The sequence below is a fragment of the Rhinolophus sinicus genome, chromosome 18 (genome assembly GCF_057876585.1).
Source record: "Rhinolophus sinicus isolate RSI-liver-muscle chromosome 18, RSI-T2T, whole genome shotgun sequence".
In the NCBI taxonomy this organism is placed as follows: domain Eukaryota; kingdom Metazoa; phylum Chordata; class Mammalia; order Chiroptera; family Rhinolophidae; genus Rhinolophus; species Rhinolophus sinicus.
In genome coordinates, this window is record NC_142518.1 from 77197166 (window position 1) to 77212881 (window position 15716).

Consider the following 15716-nt stretch of genomic DNA (forward strand, 5'->3'; position numbering starts at 1 on the left):
TCCTGAAGGGTATTTCCAATTGCTTACTGGTCACCTTTCTTTTAATTCTCTAAGCACCTTAAGCTCGATATGCCCCAAACTAAAATCATATTTCTCCTTTTTATTTTGCTGAGCTCCTTGTCTCTATTAGTATCATCACCATTTTCCAGGCTTTCATACTTTTGTATCTCTCACCCTTTATATCTGATTGGTCACCAGGTACTCTCAGCTTATTTCCAAAATAGTCAAGCCCATTTATTTATTTGTTCATTTAGTCTTTAATACAAATGCATACTAAGGATCTACTCTTGGTATCAGAGGACTCAAGACTCCTGTTCTAGAGGAACTCTTACAGTTTACTTGCAGAGGAACTGTCTTCATTCTTGAGTTCTTTCCCTGAAACACTGTAGGCCTTCCATAAATAATAAATGTACTTCTGTAACTTAGTACTCTTTTCTCCTTATCTTGATTAGGATTAGGTATTGGTTCTCAAACACTGTCACCTATCACACATTCATTTCATACTTTCTTTGACTTCGAAGTATCTAGTATGTCTCTTGTTGGGAAGAAATTTGTGAACATCATGGTATATAGTGAAATCTGTAGGATCAAGCTTTTATAGGAGTGACCCCTAAAACAGTGTTGAGCCTGTGTAAAATACTAGTGGTAGTTAAGGGTCTGTCAAATAATGGTACCTTTTGGGGATTTTCAGTAAAACATGCTAAAAATCAAGAGATTTATTAAAATGAGTGACTAATGTTTTCCAGTAAAAGATTACATGGAGAAAGGTTTACGATAACCACCAAATGACACAATTTAATTCCTTGTTAAATGGTTAATTCCTTACTTGAATATTCTAGCAAAATCTATACTGTGTAGTTCTTTTCATTATAATTTTTGCAGGTGGCTAGACAAAAGTTGGGCATACCAATCTAGCTAGCTTCAAACAGGAATGTAGCCCACCCATATGCTTAACTTTAATATTCTTGAAAATTATTTTGAGGTGCTTTTATACCATTATATATCATCTAATGGTATTTCACTTTTAGATCTTGGTTGTCTTTATGAATGTTCACCACATCCTTGCTACAGTTATTTATGTTGATTGGTACTCTCATGATTTCATTTTGATGACTATAGCCCTGCTCTCAGATTTTTTGAGTCATGGACCCTTCAAACTATTTTAAACTATTGCTTCTCTCCCTACTCGCACATATACACAGTTTGCAGTGAATTTCAGAGAGTTTACAGGTACCTTGAGGCCCCCAGGTTAATCCCTAGACTGAGGCCAACTTCGGTAACTTCATTCCTACATCACTGTTCATTAATATTCTGGTGATAACTGCTAGACTCCTTTATAATTAAACCCTCTTATTAAATGCATTTAAGTTTAGTAATTCACAGTTTTTGTAATATAACACCAATTGTAAACTTTGCTCGTTGAAACATACCAAACAACACATTTTGAAACGTAACCTTAATACCCTTATACTATTGAGTCAGTATCTCTAACCCATGTCTTGTGTAGCACTGTTTCTCATTGATCAAAGGAGCTAAATGGAATTTTTTTCATTTGTAGTGATAATTTTAGGTATAATACATTAGGCTATTTGGTAAAGCAATACATATTTAAATTATTTACTGTCAAGTGTGCTTCTAAAGTATTTGCTGAATTTTAACACTTATTATTGGAATGATGTCTGTGAGAGGACATATATTGCAACTTTTTTACTGTTCATTTCTCCTTTTGTACAGAATACATTGGTTGTCTCTCTACTATCACTGTGAAGTGGGTGGATAATACACTCCCCAAATTTAAGAGTGAAAAACATTCCTAAATCCTCTCCCAGAGTATTCTGGATCTCAGTTTTCGTATTTGTGAATTAGCAAAACTTTCCTCATAGGTGACTTCTAAGACAAAACCAGTTGTGTGGCATGTTTGAAAATAAAAAATGTCATTGAAATAATACATTTTCTCTTGGTTAAGAGTTTTTGTTTTAAGAAGTAGGAGTAGGCTTAGATATTTCTCTAGAATTCAGAGTATATAGACCTAAATTATACAAAAAGCAAACTCTTTATTGAATTTAATGTATAATTTCATATTCAGTTTCTACCTGGGGTTATAGTTAGAGAATTAAAGTTTATTTAGAGGTGTAAGTCAGTAGGTATTTCCAGTGCATCAAAATAAAGAGAAGAATATTCTAGTTGTTATTCTCCCTTACCTTATCCCGTCTGTCTGTAGATTGATTAGACACTGCAAGTGTCTTAAATCAGAAAACAATAACCATAAAACAACCCTCAGTATTTCTGTGCCAGTATGATAACATTTTAAAGCAAAGTACTATTTTCCTTTTTTTCTCTCTAATCTGTATTAGAATGCTTCAGGTGGAAGAAAGGAAGGAAATGAAAATAAAGTGGCTCTTGGTAATGTTTTTTCAGTTTTGCATATCACTGCTCTGGGAAATTAATTATTTTTCTTGTCTTTATCCTCTCCTTCCTAAAACTTGAGGAGGAGGTTTAATAGATCCCTGTGGCCAAATTTTGTTGTAGAACCATTGTATTCTCTTCCCTCATAAATCCTGCTTTGCTAAATCTGTTTAAATGTCCACCAAGAAAAGAAGTGACAGGTTCTACTTCCAGGGTACTGTTAAAAAATATTGTTTTAAAAGTTTATCATTATATTTTTAAGTAACGAAAAACCTTAAAAAGTGGTCTATAAAGTTGAGGAACTATTTCCCCCAATTGGCCTCAAGTTATTTGGTACTAAAAATAATTGAATCACAGTTCCTTAGACCTGAAAGAGAACTTAGAGATCATGTAGTCCATTTTCTTCATTTAACAGATGAGAAAACTGACCCACAGAGATTAAAGTGGCATAACCAAGTTCATAATTTTCATGGTACCATATTGCCTGTCAGTCGCAAGCATCATGTCATATATACATTTGCAATTATACCTTGTAGTCGCAGATAATATGCTTTAAAACAATTCAAGCATATGCCTCATTTAATTGAAACATGAAGGAGTGTTATCTAAAATTAAAATATTAGAATTGCATAAGAATTATCTATGTATTGGAAATAGCTTAGAATATAATTGTCCTAGAATTATAATAATAGCATTCATATGTTGTACTACAAGGAATTTCCCCACTTAATCAGTGAAAGAAGAAATAGACAATTCTAGCAATTAAAAGGACAAATGATATTTTCAACTTAAATTACATTATAAAAAGTAGTAATTATAAAATTAAAGCATGTCAGTTTCATAACAGGTCAAATAATATAATTATTTTAAGTTCTTTTTATTTTCTTCAGTTTGTCTTACTTTAATCAGTATCCAGAGTACAGTGCCTAAAAAGTCTTAAGGCAAACATTTTTCTTCCCATTTGCAGATGTCAAAGGGAGGAACTCCATCAGCATTGGAGAAACCTCTTCTGGGGAGTTACATTTGAATTTTGGTTCGATTTTCAGTTGAATTTAGGTGATATTGTTCCGGTTCTTACTTTTCTTTTCTTTTTTTTTTTTTTTTGACCAAAGAATAATTTCTTAGTGAACTGCTTTATTTGTCAGGTAACAGCTAATAGCAGTCAATACTTATTAATTAAGCACTTATGTGCTGTGCACTTGATGTGTATTATCTTAAGTAATTATTTCAACAAGTTTATGTATAAGTCACAGAAAAATTTCTATACCAACATTTCTCAAACTTTGGAACAATTTAAAAGCAGTAGCTATAGTGCATTAAAAACCATTATTATCTTGAATGCTGCCTGCTTTGACCTGGCCTTTCCCAAACCTATTTTCCCCTATGGTAAAGGGCAGGTCAAAGTTAAGCAGGTAACTAACATTCTTTAGATCCTTCAATATTGCTAATGGACATTGTGAACCTCAAAGATATAATAGGATTATAGTATGCAGTGTTCCTGAAATTTGAACCTTGAAACTCTAGAAACACTAATAACTTATGGAACACATTCTAGAGCACTGGTTCTCAAAGAGTGGTCCTGGACCAGTAGCGTCTTGCATCACCTGAGAACTTGTTATAAGGGTAAATTCTTGGGACTCACCCCAGACCTGAATCAGAATATCTGAGTGTGGGGCAAATCCGTGTTTTATCAAGGCCTTTATTTGAGAACCACTGTTCTAGAGGTTTATAGGATTGGAGTAGTTTGCTGTGGAAGAATAGTCAACCAATTAGGATTTCAAGTTCAATGTCTATTGCACTTCAAAGAACAGTATTAAATACTATGAAGTGGCTTTCCATTATATACAGAGCTGTAGTATTGTCCTACAGCTCTTTTTAAAAAAGTCCTATTGTACTAATTTGGGGAACGTAACTTGTATATAACCACCTCTGAGCTTTTGTTCATGTCTGTTCTTTGGTATACAGTACCTCTTTATAATAATTGTGTGACAATATATAGTTCTAGTACTGTTACTGATTGGATGTGAAAACTTGGACAAATAATTATTTGAAACCCGTTTTTTTCATCTGTAAAATAAGAGATCCTTTGTAGGTGTAAAATTATACTTATTTTCCCAGTTTATTTTGCTATTGTGTTTCTTGCTCACTTACTGAATATTTTTTTAATTTTCATTATTTCTTAATACACAAAAATAATTAACTAGTTCCACAAGGCTTATAACAAGAAATAGCAATTCTATGTCCCACTATTCCCCATCTGTGATCCTACTTCCTATAGGTGACCGTGTTACACTATTTTGTATGTTTTATAAGTGATACGTTCAAACTTGTTTTTGGTTTTTAAACTTAAATAACATCTATAGACTTCCTACTAGGGAAGAAGAGGCTTTATCTCTTCCACAGTAGGAAGTCTATAGATGATATCTAAATTTAAAAAACAAATTTAGTTTTATCAGGTCTGGTGAGATGTTTTCAGTATTGACATTATTATGATTACTTAAATACAATATTGCTCATATCTGAATCATGTAGTATGTGTTCATTGATTACATTTCCATTTCTATACCTCATTTTTATTTTTTCATTTGCTCAGTTTTCAATAGAAACATCCTCAAATTCTCCAACAGAGATATACATCTTTCCTAGTACATTTAAACAGGTTGTCTGTAACTTCTGTTATTACTTATTTTGTTTTGAAATGTCTGTGCTGAAGTTCTCGTTCCTTTCACTTGAACTACTCATTCTCTGTTTAGTCCTCCTGAATGTTTGTCGTTCTGGGATTTCCCCTTCATCCTTATCCTGGCAATTACTTTTGCTTCTCTTTTGTGTTGAATCTTTTGCTTCCAGGACTCTGTGCTCCCCCCACCCTTTTTTGTGGTTTAACTTACTTGTTTTGGTTTCAAATACCCTCCAGTAGCTTTCTGAGAAAGGACAGTAAATTATTTTAATCTCCCATGTTTGAAAACACCTTCTACTCTCCCATCTGATTGATAGGTTCATACAGAATTCAAGGTTGGAAATAATTTGCCCTCAAATACTGAACTTCATTGTTTCTAGCTTCTAGTTCTGTTGAGTTTATTGCTATGCATATGTGTTATCTTTTGTACATGACCCGTTTTTCCTCGCTGAAAGTTTTTAGAATCTTTTCTTTGTCCCTTGATTCAAGAAATGTTATATGCATTGCTGATCATCTTTTTTTGCTTTCATTTTCTGGTTATTTCATGTACCTTTCAGTCTAAATATAGATATTCATATCCTGCAGTGCTAGAATTTTCCTTATGTTGTCATCATTTCTTCCCCTCTACTTTTTCTGGGCCTCCTGTTGGTTAGGTGTTAGCTTTCCTGGATTGATCCTCTAATTTTCTTTTTTTTTTTTCTCTCTACAATCTTTTCTGTTCTTTGAGCCCCTCAATTATAAATTCTATTTCTTCTGCTTTTTGTTTTATTTATTTTTAAATTTAAGTACAGTAAATTTGGCATTTTTTTCTTGTATAGTTCTATACGTTTTGACAAATGCATAGTCATGTAACCACTACCGCAATAAAAATACAGAGCACTTTCGGCACCCCCATGCCTCCCTTGTTGCCATCCTTTGCAGTCAACCCTTCCTCAACCCTGGCAGCAACTGATCTTTTTTCCTATTGTTTTGCCTTTCCAGTATGTCATATCAATTCAGTCATGTGGTATGTAACCTTTTGAATCTGTCTTCTTTCAATTAGTACAGTACATTTTAGATTAATACATGTTCTTGTGTGTATCCATACTTCATTAGTGTTTTACTGCTGAGGAGTATTCTGTTGCATGGGTGTACCACAGTTTCTCCATTCACCAATTGAAGGATGTTTCAATTGTTTCCAGTTTTGGGTGAATCATGATTATGAAAAAAGTTGCTATATACATTCATGTACAGGTTTTTGTGTGAACTTAAGTTTTCATTTCTCTTGGAGAGATACCCAGATGGCTGGGTCATATGGTAACTCTGTTTATAAGAAACTGCTGAAATATTTTTTCCAGAGTGGCTGTACTATTTTATATTCCTACCAGCAGCATAGGAGAGGTCAGGTTGCTCCACATCTTTGTCAACACGTGGTATTGTAAGTTTAAAAATATTATTTTAGTCATTCAAAGATGTATGTAGTGGTATTTCATTAAAGATATACAAATGGCCAACAGGCACATGAAAAGATGCTCAACATTATAAGTGATCCAGGAAATGCAAAACAAAACCACAATGAGATACCACTTCACACCCACTAGGAAAGCTATAATCAAGAGATAGACAGTAAATGTTGATAGGATGTGGAGAAATGGGAACCCTCCCAAACTACTGATGAGAATGTAAAATGGTGCACCTCTGTGGCAGTTCCTCAAATGGTTAAACATCATTTACCATATGATTCAGCAACTGCATTTCTAGGTATTATCCAACAGAATAGAAACAGGTTCAAACAGATACATGCATGTGAATGTTTATAACAGCATTAACCCAAAGATGGAAACAACCTAAATGTTCATCAACTGAAGAATAGGTGAATGAAATGTTGTTTAACTATATACAAAGGATAGAAATAATGTTTGATACACGCTACAACATGGATGAACCTTGAAAACCTCATGGTAAGTGAAAGAAGCCAGTTAGGACCATATATTGTATGAGTTTATTTATTTGAAATGTCCTGAATAGGCAAATATATAGAGACAGAAAGTAGATTAGTGGTTGTCTGGAGTTGGTGGATACATATAGGGGAGATTAGAGGTTGTTGGTTATGGGGTATGGGGTTTCATTTTGGCGTAATGAGAATGTTCTCAAATTATGGATACACAACTCTAAAAATATTAAAATGTTCACACTGAATTATAAAGCTTAAAAAAATCACCAGTTTTAAGTGTAAAATTCAATAATTTTTAGTGAATATACAGAATTGTGCAAACATCATCACAAAACAGTTTTAGAACATTTTTGTCACACCAAAACAGTTCTTTGTGCCTGGTTGCAGTTAATACCTACCTATTCCCACCCCAACCCCAGGCAACCACTAATCTACTTTTTGCCTCTATAGATTTGCCTGTTTTGGTATAGTTCATATAAATGGAATTGTACATCTTTTGGGATAATACTCTCTGCATCTGGCTTCTTTTACTTAGGTTCCAGTTTCCACATTTTTGCTAACACTTGTTATTGCCTGTTTTGTTTATTATAGCCATCCTAGTAGATGTGCAGTGATGTCTTATTGTGGTTTTAATGTACATTTTCCTAATGACAAATGATGTTGAACATTTTTTATGTGCTTATTAATCATTCATATATTGTCAGTGAAATGTGTAGGTAGACCTTTTGCCCGTATTTCAATTGTGTTTTCTTACTGTTGACTTTTGAGAGTTCTTTATATAATTTGATAAAAGTTTTTTGTTTGTTTGTTTGTTTATTTGGTCAGATAAGTGATACACAGATGTTTTCTGCCAGTCTGTAGCTTGTATTTTCATTCCTCTAACAGTGTCATTTGCAGAGCAAAAGTTTTTAATTTTGATAAAGTCCAATCACCTTGTTTTTTTAAATATCAAAGAACTCTTTGCCTAACTCCAGGTCGTGAAGATTTTCCCCTATGCTTGCTTTTAAAAATTTTGAAGTTCTACATTTAGGTCTTCAATCTATTTTAATTATTGTACAAGATGTGAGGTATAGGTTGAGGATTTTTTTTCTTTTGCACGTGCATGTCAGTTGTTCCAGCACCATTTGAAGAAAATGCTGTCTTTTCTCTATTGAACTGCTGTTGTACCTTTGTGCAAAATCAGTTGACCATGCTTGTTTGGGTCTCTTTCTGTGTGCTGATTCTCAGTTACTTTCCCTTTCCTCTATATCTTTTTGTCTTGTTGTCTCTTAATTTTTCTTCTCTTTGTTTCTTGTTCTTTCCTTTTTTTGATTCTCTCTTCCTATCCCAGTTTTCTCTTCCTTTATTCCCTTCTTCAAAATTAAGTATATGGATTAATATTAATTTAAGTTTTATATAACTTATTTTTAGTTTAGAAAACAAGAAATCTGAAGTATTTGTATTTTTCTCTACAAGTAAAAAATGCCAAAAATGAATTAACTTTTTCATTATCATTCCTAATATTTCTCTGCGAATTTGTGGCACTAAAGAAAGATGGTGATCCCTCTTCCCAAAGCATGTTTCAGAACGTTTGCAAAATGAATAATTTCCTCAATGTTATGGTTTCTTTAAAAAAGAAATTAGTTAAGGTAATTTCAAATTGGCATGCTAAAGGAAGTCAAGCTTTTATTCTTTTTTCTAACGTGATTTTATTTCATTCCAAAATTATAAAATTGATTATTGATGCTTTCCCTACAGGGGGCAGTCATGATTACTACCGGATCCACAGATACAAGAAAAACAATTTTCAAAGCGGCTGAATTTTGCAACTTCTCCAAAGCTAGATTTTGATCTAAATTTTTTTAACATTTAGAAAAAGTAAGAAAGTAATTGGATTTTGGCATTTAAATAAAAACAAGACACTTGATAAGTGATACACAGTGGACGCTTGATCACACTTGATAAGTGATACACAGTAGACTCAAGTAATACAAGTAATCAGTCCTGTTTTTGAACCTTACTTTATCCATATCATATTTTACTTTGGTTTTCTCAGAATCCAGTAGTTTTTTTCTGGAAAAGTACCCTAATAATACATTGAAACACACCTCTCATGTCCAATGCCTCTAATACTGTGCCACAGGATTTTAAATGTAGTCTGTTATTGAAAGTTTGTGGGTAAGATATTCCTTTCATGCTGCTTCAATTTAAATTTTTATTTTCCTTTTTTAAGAAACACTTTTTGCATTTTCCTTTTGTTAATGCTATACAATAGTTTGGAGACATCAATCAAGAATTATATCACCATTTCCTAGCATAGCTACCACTTAGTTTCTGTGATCTTAGCGGAGGGTAATTAATCTACAAGAACTAAATGGGAAGATTACTTAAACCCCATACCTGAAATATCCAGATTCTTTGGCACTTTACTTAAACTGAGACCTCTGCCCCTATATATTAAGGGTGCCCCCTTTATTTTTTAAAGATATTTTTTATAAAAAGCTTACTAGTTAATTAGGTTCAGATTTCCCCCCTCTCATCTCCATGAAACCATGGAGGGAGCAGGGAACTTGGGCAGAGACTAGTTGAAATTTCGGGCAGAGATCTTAAAGTAATGTCATGTGGGCTAGGCTGCATCATATACACCTGGGTCTTATTACAGCCCTTTGGCAGCCTCGTGCAGCAGTTGCCCTGAGTTAAGCTGCAAACCCAGCTTCCCTTTGGTCCCACAGCTCAGCTGCTTTGTGCATACTTCTCTCAACCTTGGGCTGATTGGGTTAATCCCACTTTTCCCCAACAAGGTAACTCTGCAAGTACCTTTCCCCTTCCATGTCTCCTTCTCAAGTCAAGTTCTCTATTCCTGGGAGCATTGGCTCTTCCTCTTCTTTTCACAGGGTCTCAACTTGTCCTGGGCAAGCCAGCCCTTTGCTTCTCCTGCTCCTGAGAAGTGGCAAGATTCTGCAGCGCTGATTTCAACTGCCTTTTCATGCCTAGACTTTGGGCTGCTTTCCGGATACCTGCATAAGCAAGCCCTTGTCACTGCTACCCATTCCTACCTGTACCCTGCTTTTTCCTTCTTGCTACACTTGTGTTCCTTTCTCCCCGTCCCCATCTCCACCCTCCGTGCACAATGCATAAAGGATGGAAAAAGTACTGCGGCCAGAAGTCTCTGAATGAGGCCACGATGGATGAATATTTAGGCAGCTTAGGGCTGTTTCGAAAGCTGACTGCCAAGGATGCCTCTTGCCTCTTTCGGGCTATTTCGGAGCAGGTAACAGGAAAGCAAATACACCTTCCCTATACTGAGATTTCGTAGTTTGTGCTGGGTATGGTACTATAGCTAGAAGACCTGTAGCTCACCAAAACAGACAAACCTAGTAAAAACATCTAGACCTGCCTGCTACTTATTAGATTTATACATACCTTTGCTGATTAGTCCAAATATATTGCTGTGCTTTGCTATCTTTTCTGTTTTCTAAGTGCTACTTTGGAATGAGAGGTAAGATAATGGGGTTAAAGAAAAAATTGAAATGTATCTTGATGCTTTAAAAGTAGCCCCAGCTTCCTCTAAATTTTGTCTAAGGAAAAATGCAGGCTGTGCCCATAAATAGTAGAAAATGGGGAGCTTGACAGAAATGTCTCCCCAATCTCACTAAAGATGACAAAAATATGTTTTAGTAATATCAGGACTTAATTTCCCAATTTCCTACATATTTTATGAATAAGGGGGATGTTAAGTGTATTTCATAGTCTTAATTTAGAAACTTCTATTTCAAATGACTGCTGACAGTGAGCTGGTCTTTCTCTTTTTAGTTGTTTTGCAGCCAGGTCCATCATTTGGAAATCAGGAAGGCTTGTGTCTCATATATGAGAGAAAATCCACAAACTTTTGAGTCTGTAAGTAGAATATACATACCCAAGGGAGAGTTGTCATTAGAGTATGTAGCAGATGGGAAATGAATTTTGAGCACCTACCTATGAAAAATATGTAATCTATCAATAGCAAATACTGAAATTTTCACCTAGCTTCCTTCCCCCTAGCTAGCACACTTCTGGAACTCCTCCCAGAATTAGATTGTTTTGTATTCTAAAAATTAAGAAAAAACAGTATGTATTCTCCCCACTACTTTCTATCCCCCACACCAAAAACCCCCCACCACCCTAATAAGCTACACTTTGACTCTGTTTTGTATTATCTTACAACTGTTTTCTTGAAAAGTTAATCATAGTTCACAAAAGTTTTGACTACGTTAATATTTTTAAATGTATATTTTAAAATATATACAAGTGGGAAACCCCGTCTTTTCATTTCTGTGCACAATGATCCTCAGTCGGTCAACTTGAAGAATCTTGTAAAACTTAATTTTAAGGAAACAAATTAGTCCAGAACATCCATCTTTTCATGTGACAAACTGTAATTGGAGCTTTGCCACTAACGATTGACTTTAAAACAACTTTTAGAAGGCATCTTTCTATATGTTGAAGTATTTGAATTCTTGTTAAGGAAACGAGGTTTTATCAAGGTCTGATATGAAGTGTGCCCTTTCATGTGGTTGTTATTTATTATACTCCTAGCCCTTCCAGAGTTTATTCTGACTGTATTGTGGGTATTTGCTTGCTGTCGGAGGTTTACTCTTAATTTTTTCAACAAATTTGAATTTTGGAATTGTGTGAAGGCTTCTTGACTTTTAAGCTTATTACTTTAAAGTTAATTATGGTCTTTACCACACCTGGGGAAAGGATTATTCTTGAATTACTTCAAATGCAAGACCATGGTGTAAAGCAGTGCATCTCAAGTATTTTTGTGCATACCAATCACCTGGAGGTCTTGTTAAACTACAGATTCTGATTTAGTAGGTCTGAGCTTGAGCCCAAAATTTCTGCAATGTTCAACTCCCAAGTGACACTTGGTGGTGTTTGCAGACCATATTTTGAGTAACATACATGTGTAAAATTTTAAAACTACATAGATGAATCTCAGAATAATTTTGCTGAGTGAAAGAAGCCAGACTCCCCCCCAAAAGTACATACTATATGATTGCCTTTATGTAAAACTCTAGAAAATGCAAACCAATCTGTAGTGACTAAAGCAGGTCAGTAATTGGGGGTCAATGGAGTTACAGAGGGGCACAAGGAAACTTATGGGGATGATGGATGTATTCACTGTCATGATTGTCCTGATGGTTTCATGGGTGCATAATCAAATCAAAACTTATTTGATTGTGCCATTTAATTATGTGCAATTTATTGTATGTCAGTTATACTTCAAAAACTGTTTAAAAAGGAATTGGAAAAAATTAAAAATTGATTGTTTTAAAATTATAGTGATGTATATGCATGGACCTGGACTTATATTCCTTGAGTTTAATTTTATTTTTATTGAGCTATATTTTACATACAGTAAAATTCACCAGTTTAATACTACCATTTTTAGTTTTGGCAATAATATAGTCATTCATCTGCCACTGCAATCAAGATGTAGAACATTTTCATCACCCCAAAAAGTTTCCTTGTGCCCTGTGCTTTTTTTCAACCTATTGAAATTCCCTTTAAAATTCCTCAACTTAACTTTGTAAATGCATCTCTCCTGTCAAATTTGAAATCCTTATTAGGCTTGCTTGATTTATGAAAATTGTCAAGTTATTTAAGTTGGCACTTCAAAAGAAACTCATAGGCATAGCATTTGAGAAAATGTACTGGTGTGTGCATAGGCCAGGACCAATTCCTAATACACTCTTGTAGTCTAGCCTTTCTTCACCCATAACTTTTGTGTATTTGCGAATCTTCTTGAGGTGCTGTGCAAAGTAGGAATTTAATACCACAATTGTTGAGCTGAACAAAAAGCCATTGGAGGATAATATTGCAGAATATAATCAGATTTCAGTAATGCTATGTATTTGGTTAAGTCAAGTTTGTTTTATTTTTGAAGTATGTGGAGGGATCTTTTGAGAAATACCTGGAACGGTTGGGAGATCCCAAGGTAAGATCAAATATTGGGATTTAATCTTTTCAGAGCATTTGGAATAATAACCTAAATATTCATTCAGCTGTGTCACTTTAGCTAAAGCTACTCTGTTTTAAGTAGCCAGCTGTATTGAATCAAATAGTTCTTGCAAAGTCACGAGGCTGGCAATTGACCTATTGTTTTGTGTTGAATATTGAGAATTGTGTGATTAACAGTTGTATCATCCATGGACTAGTGAAAGAGCACACACTTGGGAATAGGACAGGCCTAAGCCTTTTCACTTTAATGGGGGTACGGGTGGTAGTGAATGCTAGTAGGAGGTTATTTTTTTTTAATTAAACAATTCTGATTTGTAGTTAGCTTTGTTTCATGTGGGAGTAAGATCCATAAAAACATATTTAATTAAAAATAATTTGATATGATTAATTCCATAGTTCTGGGCTTAAAACACGTGTACTAAAATACCCTGTTAACTTCATATTCTTACACTAATTCCATTTTTATTGTGCCTTTTAAATCTCCCATATTAACTGTTCTTTTTACTTAATGGCTAAGGTTTTGGGCACATTTTTTTCAGAAAAAGATTGTTAATGAGTAACTATCACAGTATCCCAAGCCTCAAAGCAAGTTATATTGTAGTCTACAAATTCTTCATCTAAAACAGTGCTAAGCATCTAAAGAAACAGTTGATGAACTTGTAAAAACTTGTACCTTCTAGCTACAAAATGTTTTAAAAAACTTTATGCACTATTTATGTTTAGGAAAGTGCTGGCCAGCTGGAAATAAGAGCTCTTTCTCTAATTTATAAGTAAGTTGAATCTCCTTTTTAAAAAGTATGTGTGTGAAATGAGAAACAAAAGCTCATAGACACAGACAATAGTTTAGTGGTTGCCAGAGGGTAAGGGGGGCGGGGGGTGGGGGGTGGGAGATGAGGGTAAGGGGGATCAAATATATGGTGATGGAAGGAGAACTGACTCTGGGTGGTGAACACACAATGGGATTTATAGATGATGTAATACAGAATTGTACACCTGAAATCTATGTAATTTTACTAACAATTGTCACCCCAATAAACTTTAAAAAGAAAAAAATTATGTGTGTGCATGCGCATGCATGGTTTCTAAGTCCCTTTAGGATTGGGAAAATTTGAGAAGTGATGTATTAGTATTAGGTTGTTGCAAAAGTAATTAATTGCGGTTTTTGCGATTATTTTTAACCTTTTAAACCGCAATTACTTTTGCACCAACCTAATACATAGCATGAAGAGGTCTAATAAGCAAAGTCAGTTGGCCTAATTTTTAGGTAGAGAACCTCTAGCATTTGTGTCTTGTTTGAATGGAAGAATAAAGGACTTTAAGAACTGCTGGTATTATTCCTGTTGAAAATTGGAATATTTATCTTAAAATTTTGTTTAACTTTGTGCCTCTTTTGCATGCATCTTCTGTGGGCCATTATTGCTTCCAAGAGGGTAGAAATTGGTTCTTGAGGACAAAAATGTTAGATATTACAATAGTTTGTGGTCTTCAAAGGGTCATAGTATGTATACAGATGCACAGTTTTTCTGTGGTATTACAATTTCATAGGGAAATTAAGAAAAGTCTGAAAGAGGCGCTTTAGGGAGGCAGTAATCGGGGACAATTTGGGAAACACTGCTCTAATGCTTTGGAAATTCTGTTTTGGTCTTTAAAACTGCAAAAGTGCTCTTTTTGAAAGCTGTAGGGTTTTGGAAAATAGCTATGTAATACAGGTTAGAGGCTAGTGGGAATGTTGCTCATTTGAGGAGTTTGATCTCTATATGACTCCTTCACAATTCTGTGGCTGGTGAGATGGCACATACCTTGGTAGAGTCAGAACCCTCTTGTCATGGGGACTTGTTGAAGTTCGTTTTTTTCATTCTGCTCTTTTACTTAATCTGAAAAGAGGTAATGCACAAGAGGCTTGGATAGGTTGCTTTTAAATCAGGGACCAGCTTTTAAATTGGCCTGCTGTCTGTTTTTGTATTGCCCTTGAGCTAAAGCTGGTTTGTTTTTAAAAAAGTTTTACATGGTTAAAAAAATCGAAAGAAAGATGTTACATGGCATGTGAAAATTATATGAAATTCAAATTTCTGTGTCTAAAGTGTTATTGGAACCCAGTCATGTATATTTGTTGATGCATTGTCTGTGGCTGCTTTCACACTACAAAGTCAAAGTTGAATAAAGCATATGGCCTGCAAAAGCTGAAATGTTTATTATCTGGTCTTTTACCAAGAAAAATTTGCTTACCTCTGCTTTAAATAAATGGGAGCCCTTTGCCAAACTCACAAACATACGTAAAACTCATAATCTATCTTCTTTACTGCCCTTTCCCCTAAATTAAGATACATTTTTAAAAATACATAGGACTTTACGGACAGTTAGCTTATTTACTTTGAATTAACATTATTTAGCCTCTTAAACATTTGGATTGTTTTATATGAATAAGGTCAGAATTATTTTATATGAATACTTGTCCTTATAACTTTGTTGTGTATACTAAATTCTCTCTTCTCACCCACCTTTGTTTTCTACCCATGTAGTCGGGATTTCATTCTTTATCGCTATCCTGGAAAGCCTCCAACTGATGTCACAGATAATGGCTATGAAGACAAGGTAAGAAGATCAGTGAATGTTTACTAAAGTAAAAGAAATTGAGTGATGTCACTGGCTTACTAGGATATTAAGAAATCATCCTTTTTACCTAATTAATGAAAAAATAAGCACAGTCTAAATGCCACG

General features: G+C 34.4%; 1 protein-coding gene across 1 annotated transcript in view; it reads left to right on the forward strand.

Annotated features, from left to right (window-relative positions):
- Positions 1–15716, forward strand: part of ALG13 (ALG13 UDP-N-acetylglucosaminyltransferase subunit) — a 74350-nt gene that overhangs the window by 9939 nt on the left and 48695 nt on the right. The window contains 8 exon segments of the mRNA XM_074323865.2: positions 9890–9923; positions 9926–10045; positions 10047–10123; positions 10125–10266; positions 10809–10892; positions 12925–12975; positions 13722–13768; positions 15518–15590. Coding sequence (XP_074179966.2) covers positions 9890–9923; positions 9926–10045; positions 10047–10123; positions 10125–10266; positions 10809–10892; positions 12925–12975; positions 13722–13768; positions 15518–15590 — 628 coding nt within the window.